This window comes from Seriola aureovittata, chromosome 23, assembly GCF_021018895.1.
Source record: "Seriola aureovittata isolate HTS-2021-v1 ecotype China chromosome 23, ASM2101889v1, whole genome shotgun sequence".
NCBI lineage: Eukaryota > Metazoa > Chordata > Actinopteri > Carangiformes > Carangidae > Seriola > Seriola aureovittata.
Genome location: NC_079386.1, coordinates 1,067,809 through 1,085,622, shown reverse-complemented (window position 1 = coordinate 1,085,622; position 17,814 = coordinate 1,067,809). Strand labels below are relative to the sequence as shown.

The window sequence follows — 17,814 nt, the reverse complement described above, 5'->3', positions numbered from 1 at the left end:
TCAGTTTATAAGATGAAAAGAATGATACCTGAAATGGTTCATTTAAAATTGTAAAATCTCTTAACACTGAAAAAAGATAGATTTACTATCAGACCTTGGATTTGCCACAGAGTAGTGGGCGTTTTATTCCAACTGGTTCAGATTAGATTTTTAAAGGAGAGATGTTCAACCTTATCTTGGTGTCTCTGCATCTAGTGTGAAAAAGCCTGTTTTGCCAGTTTTTGCCGATGTGCTCCGTCTCTGGGGTCCTGCACACATCAAATGACGTCACTGATGCCGGAAGAACATCAGATTTTGCAGCTGCACAGTGCAGAGACACAGAGACACAGAACATCTGTATGCAGATAGACTGATTCGTGGTTGAAAATGTGTGAATCCCTGCTTTAAAAAAGCAGCTCCATTACAAAAATGGTGGTTGGAATGACAGATTCCCAGTCCTTGTATCTGTGGTGCTTTTTTGGGGTCAATGTCTTAATGATATTTATGAAACTCTTGTGTTGCGTCTTGAAAACAATTGAAAACAGCAACAGCCCCCAGCTGACACCAGCAGCCTGAAGCTGTGCGTTAGCTGATGCTGACATGCACGCTGCTTCTTCAAAAACCTGTGACTGAGCCAATCATGTGCAGCAGCATCACTGGAGCAAAGACGACTGAAAGATTAAAATGACAAAAGAATTTTGACTTTAGACCCATGAGATAATTGTGAAAATGTTAACTTCATTATTACAGCGCCGCCTTAAGGTCAGTGAGTGTCATTAGTGGTGCCTGAGTGGTGAATTGTAGCGTTGTGAATCTGCAACCCTCTTGCTGATTTTGGTGAATGTGCTCTTATGGTTTTTGGTGTATGAGTTTTTAGCAGTAACAGAATGATGAGAACAAAAAAACAATATGGCTCCAGCAGTGAGTGTCGCTGCTTTGACCCCGTAAGACAAATCAGAGTGATTGCAGCAGGGTTCCCAGCACTGCTGGTACTTGGTTGCCTCATAATCGCATCAAAAACAATAAAGCAAGCGACGCCGCTTGGGCACCGAATTATAAATAGTGGTGCAGCGCATTAATCAAAGAGCACCAGAACAGTTACTATGTAATAAATGACAAACAGTGAAAGAAGGAAAGGAAAAAAGAGAGAAAGAAACAGTAGATTAGGCATATGACGAGAGTTCATGATGGTAATACAGGTCAGTGTCCATCAGTGAGAAAAGCATAGTAACTGACAAAGCACAGTCACTGCTGTTAATGAACCACAACTCAACCACAGAGGCCTCATGACTGTCATTTATATACAGTATGAAGTCATGAAAGGGCACTTGCTTTGCACTGGTCTGTGAACAGTGGATCTATAAATAAAGCGCAGACCTGTCAGTCTCTGCTCAGTTTATATGTGGATCAGCTCATGTTGTAAGAAAAGCCACAGTCCACGGTCATTTTCAGTAAAACATGTGTTAGCTCAGACTACATGTTGCCCTGCACTTTTAGAAGTATTGTTAGCAAGGCTGTTACTTTACCAGAAAACCTCACACGATTGTGTTTCAGACCAAACACGACCTGCAGTCCCTCACACACACATGAGCCACATCAGAGCCTCAGTGAGTGTGTGTGAGGCTGCGCTCCTCAGTGCAGACAGGACTGAGAGGAGCTGCGAGGCCCCCTGAGGTGAAAGACAGTTGAAGAGCTGTTGAAACAGTTTGACACCTCATCTCAATCAGCCCGCTCCTGGTCTGAGTCTCAGTCAGAGGCAGCAGCCAGTAAATACAGGCTGTCTCTGCAGTGAGACAGAAAACACAGAGCAACACCATCAGACTGTAAACACGTCTGTATGTGTCGACACTGCACTCTTTTTTTTTTTTTGAGGTGTTGCTATTTTTAATGGAATTATTATGAACTCATTGTGTTTAAAGTGAGATCTGTAACACTAACCATTGTTAGTTCTCATCAACACTAGTGTGCAGCATTAAACTGTGTCACTTACTCCATATTTCTACCTTAAGATATAAATGTCTTCTCAGCACATTGTCCCTTATGTTCACTGTTCACATGTTATTTTATTGGAACATGCATGTTGGGCTGCAACTGATGATTATTTGCAGTATTTTTTTAATTTAAAAAAAAAAAAGAGTGAAAAAGTCAGTCATTGTGATTTTTTCAGTTTGCTTGTTTCAGTCGACAAACTGCCTTAAAAACTTAAAATATTCATTGTGCTCCCATTTATGACGAAGAAAAGAAGCAAGCATGTTTGGCATTTTTGTTTGAAAAATAACACGTGATGAGATGAAAATCAAAATAATTGCTCATAAGTCAGTGTTTCCTCTAGGATTTTTTTCAGCAGTGGGGGCATGCTATCGGGGGGGGGGGGGGGGGGGGGGTAGAGTCAGTGGCAAAGTTGGGGGGGGGGCCCAGCTCTCCCGCTGCTGTGCTCTGCTCTCCTCCACTTTGTTTAACAACTCCTCCCTGTCTAATGTTACTTGTCTAATAAGATTACATTAAAAGTGTGAGTAACGTAACGCTAACAGCCTTATATAATTTACACTCACATCACATCTGATTACAAGTGTGAACATTAAAACACTATTTTTTACCGAGTCAGTAAAAGGCTTATGACGCTACCTGACTAGCGTCTTCTTCATCTGTTGTCTTTCTCTTCTTAGAGAAGTATCTGAACAAGCTCATCTGAAAATGCCGTCAGCAGTTAAAACATAATGACGTGTAGATATTAGCTTAATGCTATCAATTAGTTTACCCAAGTTAGCGTCACTGAGTTGGCTAATAAGTCTACCTTTTCTCCAGTAATTCGCTGCCTTATTCCTCACGACTACACTTCTGACTCTCACCTGGTGCCTGACGTGACGTCACTTTCAAGGCCGCGCTCTCGCGAGTAATTAACTCCAATAGGATCCCCCAACCACCCCACTCCCTCCCTCCCCTCCCCCCGCTGTTGCGCTCATCATCACACAGGCTGTGAAGGTGGAGAGATAAAAAAAAAAAATAAAAGAAATTTGAAGGCGTGGCGGCTATGATTTAGCAGTGGCGGGCTGCTACTGCTAAATGAATGTAGAGAAAACACTGTAAGTTTTCTGTTCATTGACTTAATGGATTAAACCTTCTGAACGATTCAGCGAATACACAGTTCTTATTTCTAGGTTTCAGTGCAAAGGTTTTGTTTCCCCCTCTGCTTCAGACAACAGCAGACAGAGGGGGAGCTGCAGAGGGGAAACAAAACCTTTGCACTGAAACCTAGAAATAAGAACTGTTGTCATTAGCAAGTGGCCAAGAGTCACTTCAGACAGCCTTGGTTTTGATGGCATCAGTTCAAAGAAAGTTGTGCTGTGTGAATACAAAAATCTAAAACTTTACTTAGACGATAAGAAAAAACCTGCATGCATTTTCTGTGTTGATGAGGTTTTTAAGCAGTAAACGTGCTCATGTGTAGCCAGCTTCAGATGTGATAGAGCAGAAAATGGTTAATCTGGGTTTTCCCAACCATGATAAGACTGAGAACTCAAAAAAGCACTCAGCATCAGATCTGGTGACTTTTTTGGAGAAACCGTATCTTACCTTACATAGAGGAGCATCTCCAGTTCTCTCTCTCTCTCTCTATCTTCTCTCTGAGTGATCATGTTACAGGAAGTACAGCTGAAATCACAACTCAGTCTTTGTCTTTAGCTGATGTGTTTGGTGATGTTGTCAGATGACGTCATGGTTATAAAATCAGGATTTTAGCAGCAGCTTGGAAGTGGCTGCTGGTTAACATGCAGTGTTCATGGACCATTTTTCAGTCACTGTTTCAAACTTGTTCAGTTGTCATGACAACAGAGACAGAAAAACATGTCAATGAGAACAGCTTTATTGTGAATTCAGCTGTATTCAAATACTGTAAATGTGAGCACAGAGAGGAGGAGAGAAGAGAACAGATAAAGAGCTGAAACTAACCTGAAGGCAAATACGACATGATGATGTCATTTGTTTATGGCCATTCCACAACTTTTCAACTATGTCCTCAATTACATAAACCATACGTGGTCCAGCCGTATACTATACAAATTTAGTTTTTCTGAGACTTAAAATCAGATTGTCCTGCATTTCAAGACTAGAGAATTACATTTTCATTCATCAGCTGGTGTAACATGTTCTGACGTCACAGAGGAAATAAATTCATGACGAGTGACAACCAGTTAACAGCCTCTCTCCACATCTTTACTGTTGAAATAAACCAGGAGGAAAATCTCAAACCGCCAAGAGTTACATCTGTCAGAGCTGATGAGCCGAAAATGAAAATGTTTCTGTCAGAGATAATAGTTATGTGAGAGGAATGAGAGAAGAATCAGCTGAGCTGAGCAGTGGCCACTGGGAAAGTGAGGTGTCTACAGATGGCGCACAGTGCCATCCCTCACAAGGTGTGAAGGATTACCTCAGGACATAGCGCTCATTTCATCAGTGAGCATATTTGTTTCTTCTTGCTCATGTCTGCTCAGAAGGCCCTTTTTATGTGTGGGAATAACCAGTTAAAACTTCTGGTGTCACAGCCAGGTCAGGAGTCATTTGCTCGAGTTTCAAATCGTCATGTTTTAACACTGTTTATGTTGAGTTCCATCAAACAGGTTGATAAATAAACTAATATTTCTGAAGTTGGTTTCTTAGTATCACACTTTTAAAGATGCACAGCTGACCAGGGCATGACTTAAAAAAGAAAGGAGCATCCCTCACAGAGTGTTTCGTTGCCCCTGGAAAAAACACAGCACAGTAACCCAGCTGGTCCATCCAGCCTCCCCCTCCTCCTCTCCCTATCTAACAGCTGGCCTGTCCTCTTCCTGTTTACACTACATCAACTTCATCACATGAACAGCCTAAACCATCAGCACACATGTTGTAACAGCAATCTAGCTATTCATATTAAAACCCTTTTTGAAAGCTGATGAAAGACTACAGAAACTCAGAAACCATAGCTGATATTAAATCCATGCATTTAAGAAATCCTGATGTAAGTCTGTCCTTCTATCACCAGTCCTCTGAATATCAATTTAGAGATATTAGTCATGTCTGCAGGACTTTTTTATGCCACCAGTGTAAATCTATGCACTCGATCATACCCTCAGTGGTTACTTAACCTCTGGAGTGCTTTTTCTTCAGAGGCAGATCCTCCAGACTCTGATGGATCACAACTGAGATGACTGTGAGGAGTGACTGAGTGTAGAACATGTGTCAGGAGACTGCACTGTCAGATGTGGGATTATGATGGATGTTGTGCTGACTGCTCATGAAGGCGCCTGAACATCAGGCTGCTGGAGTCAGCGGGCAACTCGCTGACAGCAGGTTCCCCCGGCGGTGCCACCAGCCCGCTCACACACTGACCTGTCATATCAACCTCCAACCACAGCTTAGTGGCCGGGTGGAAAGTGTGTGGGGTGCCATAAAGTGAAAGCTGCTTGGACAGAGGACATGGAGGTCGGCATACTGTAGTCCTACACTGGTCTGACAGTGTGCTCCTATGTCCACTGACAGGCCTCTTACTGCTTCACAGAGCTAAAATGGAAAATGGTGGATATTGTCAGACTTAGTGCAGCCATGGAAAAACACATTCAGCTAATTTTTGGTCATTAACTTCTTAACTTGCAAGACTTATTCAGACTTTAAGTTATAATTCTTCAGATTTTCAGTTTATCAAACCATGGAATTTGAGCCATGGAATGGCAATATTAGTTGGTCCGTTTGTCAGCCCACTACTGTGGTCCAAACTAAATTACTAGTTTTTATTTATTACTAAATCATGCGTTACTCCTCTACATAAAGGACAGGATTCAAATGATCTCATGTTTAGAAAAACTGCTGGAATCTTTTGTCAATGAACACCTCCGTACCTTCACCATTATAGAAGGGACTGTGGTTGAAAACCGTATAGTCTCTGCTCTTGATAGTAGGAAACATTTTCCAAATTTGCTTTTTGATTTATCAAAAGCCTTTTGGGTTTTGAGATCCTTTGAATTATGCAGAGATGCTACAGGATTGAATTCAGACATTTTAAGATTAAAAGTGGTGTGCCGCAAGGTTCAATTTTATGTGGAACAAACAGTGTCAAAGCTACAATATACAAAATCTTAGATTGGTTCTAAATGAGTGTAAGAAAGTCATACTGTCTGCAGCATTTGTTCCCTGGATGTGGTCAAACTGATTAGGTCACAGATGAGAAATATCTGAGCATTTGTCTCCTTGAGAAACTTATGTGCACTGAACATAATCCTTGGAAATGGAGGACTCACCAGGTTAGCTGGTTTTGTCACAGAACAAAGATGCAGTATATTTGCATTATTAGTTTGGCTTTTAGAGCACAGAGCTCGCTGTTAGCAATATCTCAGGTTCACCCTAACCCTTCTAACCCTACAGCTCGGCCTGCTCCTGACGGCTAAAACCGCAGCAGTGGTAACATTTTTGTGAATCTTACATTTTGTTTATGTGGAAAAGTACCAGCATCTTCTTGACTCAGTTGTTGCCTTAGTTCAGTGTAGTTCACTTTCACTTAGGGATCTTAGCTAGGATGACTCAGCCAAAACATATGAGACATGGAATCGGGTTATTTCACTAATTTATACACGTTCACAACTTCTGTGTGTGTGTGTGTGTGTGTGTGTGTGTGTGTGTGTGTGTGTGTGTGTGTGTGTGTGTGTGTGTGTGTGTGTGTGTGTGTAAGCACACACGGCCACTGACTGTGTGTGTTTACTTTTAGGTGATTTTGGTGATCTGTTGTCCAGCCTCTCAGTTGTGATGAGTTTTTTTTGATCCTCATCACCTTCACCTCTCAGTCCAAGCACACACTCTCTGAATGTTAGTCACACCTGCTCTGTGCTCTTGCCCCTGGCAGCATCAGTCCGTCTCTCTGTGTGTTCGTGTGTGGGCATGTGCTGTAGTTTTCAAGCATGGGTTATTTTTAGCCTCTTACACGTCACATCTTTTTTTTTGTCTCTACTGATACCCTGGTGATACAGTGTTACAGTACAGTATTAATGCTCGAGCTTTCTTCTTCTCTTCCTTGACCAGACAGCCCCAAGAGGTTCAGAGAAAAATTTCTGCTGCTTTCAACAGGTGGTTTTTGGATCTTGGGTCACAATATTTTACATGTTTTATTACATGATATTTCCTGTCCTTTTTACCCCATGTTACAATAAAGGCAACACCAGCTGCCTGATGGCTGTTGTGAGAGTGGAGGATTTCTGTTGGACTTCTTTCTTTGGTCTCTGAGCTGAGGCAGTGGATGAGTCCAAGCTGTGGCTGGAATATCCTCTGTGGCTTAAAGTGGTCCAGAGAGATTCGGCTACAAATGAGCCTTAGTTGCACTATGTGTCTAAGTGTGTCGCTGTCTCACAGGATTTGGCCTCAGGAATCCCAGTCGGAGACAGTGGAGCAGAATATGGTCTGAATTCAAAGCAGACACTCTGGAGACTGACAGGAGTTCAGGGTGGATAAAGACCTAGAGAGTAATGGTTGTAAGGAGACAGGCGACTACAGGACATGTCTACAGAGTTTGCAGAGTTAAGAGGTGAAGAGGTAAAGAAGGAATGGACATCTAATTTGTTTTCATCTGTAACATTCATTTTATTTGGAAGTTCTGCAGAATCTGTGGCTGCTGTTTGTCAATGGATATTTTTGAAAATAATCACTGGAAGACTTAGCTCATATAACATGGTGCTAGATTAACATTCAGTCCTATGATTAAAAAGTTCAGCCATCTGTGGTTTTAACCATATATGTTGGGTTGGGCGATATGGTCTATAAGTAATATCATATTTTTAGGCTATATTGCGATACATGATATATATCTCCTCTATAGAACTTCATAAATACATGTTTTAACCCTTTGCTGCATAAAGAGACACTCTCATGCTTCACTGCTGCTTTGTGTTATCTAGAGATTCAGCATCTCGCCTGAGCGAGCCTCTCCCAGGAAAAAACAGACATGGAAACATTTGTTGATAGTCATACTGATGATACCAGCAACATTATATATAACTGACACCAACTGACGCCAAAGAGAACTTCATGCCGGCGTCTTAAAACAATTATGTGACAATTTATACTCGGTTTGTGATATTGTCATTTACTACATCCCATGTGGAACATGCCACGATACATCAAGTATATTCGATATGTATCGCCCACCTCTAATATACTGTATGTATACAGTGTACATACATTAGAAACGGCAGCTGGTGTTGTCAGTCAGATTCCAGATGTTCTTAATGAGATTATATGTCAAGGAACCAAATGGGGTTCTGCCAGGGCTTCATTAACACCAGCAGTTACACACTGTGTTTCTAATGAAATATGGCACAAGAGCATCATGAGTGAGAGACAAACAGAACAAGAGAAAACATAATGGCTTAGTCAAAGCAGTAAGGATAAATGTAGTAGTGACTTGATGTGCTTCCAGCTAAATGTCACACACACAGCCACTGTCCATGTTATCAACATACAGTTGAGGCATGTGGGAAGGGTGTTCACTAATTGTGACCTCAGCTTGACTCTCCATCAGCTTACGCACAGACCACACACACACACACATGAAGACACACACATCGATGCGCACATGGAGAATCCTGAATAGCTTCAGCTAATTGCATTTTGACAGGGCCCTCTTATTACAGTTCTTCCAGTTACACCTACACCCAAGAGTCTCCAGTGCTTCTGCAGTTCCACCAGTGGTGAACGATGATGATGATTGCTAATGATGACTGTCAGCTCAAGCATTAGAAGAGACCTGTGAGGCGGACCCACTACCTCTCTGTGGGTCTGCACAATGAGGGTCGCCGAAAAGCTTGTTTACATCCCTCAAGTTATTATGGTATTCATGAGCTGCTGTGCTCAGGTTTGTCTAAGGATCTGTGTTTGGCCTCGCTGCCACTTTTAGAGGAAACGACAGTCAGGAGAGCGTCGCTGCAAAGGCTTTTCTGTTGGCTGCATCTCATTTATCTCTGTTACCTAGATTTAACATGTCTGCGAACCTGCACAGGTGTTGTTTAGAGACTTTTGTTTTGCTTCTTGTACAAATATAAGTAGACTTCTCTTTTCTGAACCTGCCTCAGGACAGAAAGTTGCATCAACCAATCACTTTGTTCTTGTTTACATGTTTGGTTTTGTTTTGTTTTTTTTCATTTTTGCAGAGCTATAATTCCAGAATCATAATCTTTAGTTCTAAAACACTTTTCAGAAACAGTGCTTAACAAATTATTGACCCCCTCCAATGAAAACCTCAGTGGTATAACATGTAACTTTTCCACATTAAAATGTCTAAAAATGATTAGACCTATGTTCTCTATGTTGTGGAGCTGTGTTCTTACATTTTCCCAAATGTTTCCAGTTATTCTGAAACCTAGAGAAATATGTAAATTTAATATGGTAACGCTCCATTTCATTTGGTCGCCTGTCAATGACATCGTGTCCCCTACGCTCATAGGTCGGCGTTCAGGCTTCCTGACAGAAGCTCACCATTGACTTTTATCGCATTTTAAGCCACATACACTTTTTACACCTTGGTGGTTTTCAACTCTATACTTGAACCAGATGAAAGATTTTAGTCAATGATACAAGACATCACATGCAAGTAGTCAATGCCATGGCTGCAGGCGTCTGTGTCTCAGCAGGTACAATGGGTCATCCACTAAGGTCAGTGGTTCGATTCCCGGCTCCTCCAGTGTGCATGTCGAAGTGTCTTTGGGCAAGATATTGAGCCCCAAACTTTTATGGCTGTTCCATTAGTGTATGAGGGTGTGTGTGTAAGAAGCACTCTTTGTGTGGAAACAAACTGTATGAATGTGTGTGTGCGTGTGAACGTATTTTTTTTTATGAGAATCAGCCGATAATGATTGGCGGTTAAATGGTAAAGGTTATATACTGGCTGATGATACCAAGGCTAACATATAATTGGAGCTTCCCCCATTGATTCCAAAGAAACTGGGTGAACATGAGAAAATCTGACAACTGTAAGAGAAAACTCATTAAAGATACATCAGACGACTGAAAACATTTAGACTAAAACTGAACATCTGCCAGAACCTTTTGTCACCCTTTCTGTCCTCTGCCCTCCCTCTCCTGCTTTTTCTGCATCACTGTTGATTTAAACTGTTGACCTTGACATCACCTCAGTCCCCTGGAGTAAACCTGTGAAAATGAGAGCCAGGAAATTAGAGTCGGGGTGTTGCCTGTGGGAGCAAGGGAAGAAACATCATGAGGATGTGTTTGTAGGCTGTGCTGCGGATGTTTCTCCTGTTTTTCTTTCATTTTGCATCACATTCACTTTCTCGGTCTCTTGGCACCAAACTCCATTACTCACCTATTAGTTTAATAACAGCAGGTGAAAATGGTGAGGATGACAGATCTTTTTATACTTGGTCTTCAAAGATTGTTCGCTTGAAAGAATGTGTTTTCACTTTTGCCTCCAGTTTTAAGGGAAGTGATGGCAGCACTGCTGATAATTTGTTTGCTCTGAGATGGGTATCTGACAGTAATGACTGTGTGGGCACATTGGGGGATTATTTTTTTAAAGTGACTGTAGCTGCAGACTCTGGATGAGGAACCAGATGTGCTGCTTTACAGGACTGTGGCGGCAGCTCAGTTGATCAGTCGGCTGCATTGAAAATAGCTGCTGTCCTGGTTTTGTGCGGCCTGATGACGATGTTCGGGAGCTCATCTGGGTTTTCTAAATGGGCCAGCTCCAGAGTGAATCACACCAACGACTTGGATTCATGATTGAGAAACAAGAAGGGGTCAAAGTGCTTTCTGTGCTGTGGCGAAGTGGAGTGATGTGTGAAGACTGAGACTTAATATCAGCAATAAACAGTGTTTGTATACGACTGTACGTCTAAAACCTTAAACATCTCACCGCTGAGGACAAAAGAATATATCAAATCTGAGCACCATTACATAGAGTTTAATGCATAGCTGTGCAGCTTTAGTTATTTGTGGTTTGAGAGGAAGTACATTAAGTGAAAATAGAGAACAACACACGTCTGAGTCAAATAAGAGAACGAAGAAACTGAAGCAAATCCAAGTTTCGATCTCAGGCTTATTTTAAGTCGACATGCTACTTGACTCACAGCACTGCAATCCTACATGTAAATGAATAAGTTGATATTTGTGCAAGTTTATCAAAAGCCTGCACCCTGTGTGTGAGGGCCCTACATGTGGTACCTACTAACCCCAGACATGTCATGAATAGAAATAACAGCTTTGTTGGTTAATTGCTTTGGAGGCTCAGTTGCTTTCAAACCCGACTCTTCATCATAGAGAAAGATGCATTTCTCACATCGCATTAATAATGTCTATTAGTTTAATGCAGATGCATCTGTGTAAAACTCAACGATGTTGGTTTAAAAGCAGAAAAATTTCTCAGTAAAAAATAAGCAGACAATAAAAACAAAATTCAGTGTCAGCCGAAGTGTCAGCTTTCAGTAGGTGGAAGTTTTTAATACTCTTGAGCTTTTTGTTAAGTACTTGTCTGAGAATATTTGTAAGAGGAACTACTCTTTGTCTCTTATAATAGTCAAGGCTCCTCTAATCGACGGATAACATACAGTAACTTGATGATAAAGACAGTGAAAAGGAAGGAAATGACAGACCAGTGTCTGTGGTTGAGATGGTGAGCGAGGCGCCACTCATGCTGTAAATCCTGTTATGTCACAGATTAGCAGCGTGCCATGCATCGGATGAAAAGGATGATGTGGAGGAAGGGGGAGAAGTGGCCGGTGACCATGAGGATTACAGCCCCTTTTAAAAGCGCATCCCATTGGTCCGATTAGGCTTAGACACTTGTAACTGAGGTGTGATTGGAGACGGTGTCATGACATCTGGTTGGGACCATGACGGGTCATCAAGGAGCAGAGACACTTTCCGTCGGTGCTGGTTGAAGTTGCACTCACTGCTTATTGGAGAACCAAGTGTAGCAGCAGCATTTTGATTGGTCTGTTAGTCCAGTTTATGATTTGTCAGGGCAGTTGACCATTTCTTATTCTGTGCTGAGGATGGAGTTGTGTTCCATTTACAGCTTCCTGACAATTCCCATGTCATTTTAATGTAGAAGTGACCTAAATATATGTGACAGTGGAGAACTAACAGGAACCACGCCCAATTTAACAAAAAACTGTTTCAGACACAGGAAGAAACCTCACCCCCACCCCCCCCCCAACTCAACACATACACATACACATAAACACACACTGTCTCTCTCCCTCTTTTCCTTCCTTGTCCTCTTTCTTTGTCAGTCTTCACTGCATCTGTCACTCACACAGCTCCCCCTTGTAGGCACATTGCAACACTGCAGACCTACATGAGCTGGAATGGTCAGTGGGAAATTACTTTAATAATAATAATGAAACTTTGTTATTTTAAAACCTCTTTTGGAATATTAAAAGTGCTGTATAGACTAAAGGAAATAAAACAGAAGACAAACATATGCAATGTATGTCTACAAAGACAAATGTATGAAATAACAGATAAAGTCATAAAATACAAGCAGTTTTACCAAAATCACCTACTTACTTTGGTTCTGAATGATAATTTCTACCTCCAACCAATGTAATATTTATTATGCATTTACAGTATTATCACATTATTTTAAGGCAGTATCATCCCCTCCTACACCCATGAGCTCCGCCTGTCACCTTAGCTCCACCTACATAGAAAATCCTCTTAATATGACCATGTCGAACACAGTTATGATCCACAATGGTGAATAATACGTACTTTAACAAGAGCTTTTATTAAATATTCAACAGTCTCTTGGGTAACTTAGTCTCCATTAATTCAACATCCTCAAAGCCTCTTCATTTGAATAGCAAATCAGGTGAATTGGAGATGACCCCAGTGACCCCTCTTAAATGTCTGAGCTGCTCACAGTTTAGTTCTCCATTGTATCCTGTCTTTGGTCTTATTATTGCTGGTGTAAAAGTGATTCTTGATAAATCCACATCTGCTTCATTTCAAGATGCCAGTGTAACCTTGATGTTGTTGTGGTGGTTACGCAATGAAAAGCAAGAATAAAATCAGAGTTCAGATAGAAGTTCAGATAAAAAACATTTTAAATTCAGGCTCAAGGGCACATCAGGAAATGTTGTTCTTTTGGAAATTACTTACATAATTGTCTATGATAGGAACTCCCTGCAAAGACTGTCCTCAATAGACCTCACCTAGACATTGACATCCTCATGGTGAGGAAATGCGCCATTGTTTTTAGCAGGGGACTCATATCTGGCAGTAAAATAACAGTGATTTATCGTTGGCAGAAGATAGAACCTGTGATGGAAACCATTCAGTGAGTGAGTGTACTCCTCTAAAGAGCAAATTCCCATAAGTGGATGTTAACATTTACATACTTCACATCCTCTCAGGTCAAATACAGGACCTGGGTTAAACAACTTGAAGACCTCACTATATATGAAAATCTAGTGGTTGGTTGGGATGTGGCAACACATCTGCGATTTCCCTCACAAAGATAGAGACTGACAATAATTTAAAGGTCTCATATTTGACACTCCTCTTCTGTGTTTTATTTGAAGTGTTGATCCATAAGAAGTTATATTTGTGGTTTTAAGAACCAAAAACCATCTCAATGTAGTTTTACATCTCCTCTCTCAGGCTTCTCAACCAAATCCTGCAAGGCTGGATGATGGGATCCAGTGTCTGAATACAGGCTGTGTGCATTTCTCTGTGGATTGAGCACTTTGATACTTTGACAGTATTAATATAGAACCTAGACCTGCTTTATAATCAAACAAATGGACATCTATACCTTTTAGACTGTATGGACCTTTTAAAATTGTATTTAAATGTATTTGTTCCTTACTGTACGGTCTCTACTGTGGAAGATAAACCTCCACTTTATCATTCAGTCATGTTCCGATGCTATTCTAATTGTTCTACTGTGTGTTGAAAGAAGGATTTGTATGAACAAGCTTTAAAATATCATGGAATTGTCTTATAGTATATTTGAAGAGCTAACACGTGCTGTATGAGCAGTAATACTGGAGACGTGCCAGTTTTCCTCAAATTCATCTCCTGGCCTCAGTGCAGAGTAATAACTTATGACTGTTGGTTTTTTTCTGCTCATTGATCCCAGCAGGAGGGAGAGGCGGGTGCTGTTTAATATGTGGAAACTCTGTAGAGAGGTTTGAAGAACAGCAGGCGGCTTGAGCAGACAGATGTGACAGATGTGTTGTCTTTTTTTTGTCTCCACAGATCATCAGAAGTTGGAGAGAGAGGCCAGGATCTGCCGCCTGCTCAAGCATCCCAACATCGGTAACTAGTTCTCCCATTCAGCTCTGTCTGTCTTTCCCCTCATGTCATACGGGTGTGTTTCATAGATTGTATATGTGGGTGAAAACATACAAAGGATGGCCATGAGAGGCTCCATAGATGTAGACATACATTTAATATTTATACATTTTCCTCCTAAGTACTTTTGACAACATGCTGTATACTGTACATATACTGTATGTATATAGTATGCATAAGTGTCTTTCTCCATATTAAGAAGTAGCATTTTTAACCACATAGCACACACATGTTTTATCATTTTGGAGACATTGCAGTGCCTCGTCAAGTCCAAATCACAATGACAATAACATATGACATCATCTATACTAAGACCCTCAGTTCTATTAGGGGAAAAAAGAATTTAAAGGGAAAAATCTGCCTCATTAACTTAGATTAATTCCCTGACATGGTCCCTAACCCTGACTCCGAGGCTGCGTTCACAAGCACCTTCTGCATGTATGACTTCTGCATGAAGAAGTGCAGCCCCCTCATTCATTTGAATGAGGTCGGTGTGACGACAGAGTGGGCTTGTCATTACAAAGCCAGACTGCAACACAGCAGTATCTGGCAAGGTGCTACTCTAACCATTCGAATACATTCCATCATATAGGGGTTAAATTAATACATTTATTTTTGCACATACATTTATGTTTGCACCTAACCTGACCAGTATGGGTTTTGTAGAGGCAGGAGGACTACTCTCTCTCTGCCAGCCCAGAGAAGGCGAAGCCTGTTCTCCTATGGCTGTTAGGTCAAGGTGTAACAGAAGGAGAGCTCCTCGTGCTCTGGCCAGTAGTGATGTACACACACACACACACACACACACACACACACACACACACACACACACACACGCACACACACACACATGCAGATAGGTTGCAGATCCTCTTATGGCTGTCAAAGTAGGCTAACCTACATCTATCACACATGCGCCCAGTCAATAATTTATAACAGCATAGACCTACAAATGTAGCCTACTGTATTATTAAAGCTCACCGTTAAGATGTGAAGGATGTTTGTTTGTGGGGGGTGGGGGTGGGGGTGGGGGGCTGGGAGGACACTGCACACAAGAGAGCGTAGAGATTGTTAACTGTAAATATAAACGCATGAGTTCTGCCTGAAGCTACGTTGTTGTGGTTAATATATTTACATGATCCTGCGCTCTGGCTTGTGCATTGGCTGTATCTACAAATAGATCACATCTGCATACATTGGCTCCCTTCCCCCCTTCCCGAGCGCATGCACACACAGAGGCCACCTCAGTCCCTTTTCTTTTAGTGAAGATGAGAGATGAGTGGGTGGCACTGACAGATGAATGGGTGACAGGGGGCTATTTGGTTTGGGTTTCCATGTCTATTTGCACAACTAAACCAAAGCTTAATTTCAGTGCAACATAGTAATTTATTTTTGACAGAGGCAGTGTTAATAGGTGGTTAGTTAACAGCCAACACGAAAGAGCTTTTTAAATAGGAACTCTTTCACATGGGGTCCAGTTGTTTGACACAGTACATGAGGAGAGAAGTATTCAGAGTTCAGCTGATTCTGAAGTCTGATATTGACACTGATATTTGAGAGTAATGAAACATCACCCAGTGCCAAAAAAACATAATCTGAACTTTATGGTTAAGTTGTTTTAAATAACAACATTGTAGTTAAAGAATAAACTTTTGTTTTTGTTGCATCCATTTTGAATTGTCAAGTATACAGAAAATTGGTGCCAATGAAATTCAAATGTATTTAGAGTAGGAAACTGCAGATATGGATTGATTGATTTCAGGCAGAGGTAGAAAAAAGCAGGCATTTCATTTTAGCTATATGAAGCTATAGTTATCTTCCTCAGGTGTTTGAAAACCTTGTTTCCAGACTGTTTAATGTTTCCAGATGTCTCATTTTAAAAGAAGGGCGCTGTAAAAGGGTCTTAAACTGTAAACGCTCCATGTCTACAAGGTACTGTGCTCTATTACAGTAACTCTGACAGGTCCCATCAAACAGTCATCATCCTCACATCTGATGATCCCTGTATAAGACAAGGAAAAAAAGAAACTGAAAGGTTCTTGTACTTCAGTGTGCAGCTAGGTTAGCTTACTAAGCTAATTAGCCTGACATGCTAATGTTAACAACATTGCACTTTTACTCTTGTATTTTTGCTTTTGGAAAGGCTAAACAATGACACCTTAGAAACAGAGTAATGCTCTTACTACACCCTAATGCGCACTGCTTCAACTAAAGCTGGAGAGGTCGCCCATGCGTAGTTATGGTTGTTAGGTGATGACTGGACAATCACTGTTCAGAGGAGAGGTTTAGTGAATGGTCAAGCTACACAATTAAAACCCAAGTCTGTAATAAATGTAGTTTTCTTTTAAATCATAACAAAACAGTGATAAAATAGATCAGAGGTCACTAACAGGCGGAACGGAGCCAGACACATAACCTATTATTGAGAATTATGTCACTTTGACAAGCGTTTCTATTTTAACTGGAGCAGCTTTGCAAGCCTTTATTGCACTGGTCACTTGATGCTACTCAGCCAATTATTGCAACTGGAGTCAGTGAGTGAGAGAGACACACACACACACACACACACACACACACACACACATACACACACACACACACACACACACACACACACACACACAGTGAGAGATACCATCGGAGAAACAAGGAGGGTAAGTGGCATAGAGGAGGGAAAGACGGAGAAAAGGACGTGTTAAAACTGATCAGTTGTTAAGATGTGTTGCTTGTTATAAAAACGGTTGTGACTGACAAATGGAGACTCAAGCTACACGAACTACTACTACTCAAAATAATTTTCCAGTTATTTTCTTTGAAATGCTAAAAGAACATATAGTTATGATTACATTATTATATAGAGAAGGTACTATTATTATTTTAAAATAATTATTATAATATTATATAATTTTACTATTACCTTTTTCAGTTTTAATTTAATACCTCTGGAATAGATCGTAGGCTTGGGCCAATATTTTGTATTATCAAAAACTATGATATTTCCCCCATATGCAGTTTTTCATAATATTTTATTTAATATTTTATTTTTGCAACATATAATACAATAATATAATTATATATTATAAAAAACTTAAACCATAAAATATGATAATATAATTATGTATTATTCAAAACTAATATTACCGGCTCGTGGTTGTATGCCTCCGCAAAAACACAAGCACAAAACCATGTTTTTGAGAAGTCACCATGACCTTGACTTTTGACCTTTGACCAAACAATATACCTCTGGCGGTGGCTGTCGCTGATGCGAAGGCATAAAAAAGACTGAAACATAAAATACAACAATATAATTATATTATAACATCCCGTGCAATAATATTGTATCTGGCCAGACTGTATAGAGACATTAAATTCTGGACATCACCCAATTCTACCATTACATAAATAAAATTCAGTGAACTCCTCTGAGCTTCTTACGACTTCTTACACTTCACTTACTGATTCCACTACGAGAGATTCTCACCTGCTCACACACGTGCACACACT

General features: G+C 40.7%; 1 protein-coding gene across 13 annotated transcripts in view; it reads left to right on the top strand.

The window, feature by feature from the left end:
* The window catches only part of camk2d1 (calcium/calmodulin-dependent protein kinase (CaM kinase) II delta 1), a 96,516-nt gene that overhangs the window by 32,585 nt on the left and 46,117 nt on the right, over positions 1 to 17,814 (top strand). For all 13 annotated transcript variants that reach the window (XM_056369949.1, XM_056369943.1, XM_056369940.1 and 10 more), the window contains exon 3: positions 14,215 to 14,274. In XM_056369949.1, the coding sequence (XP_056225924.1) occupies positions 14,215 to 14,274 (60 nt within the window). The remainder of the gene's footprint in view (positions 1 to 14,214; positions 14,275 to 17,814) is intronic.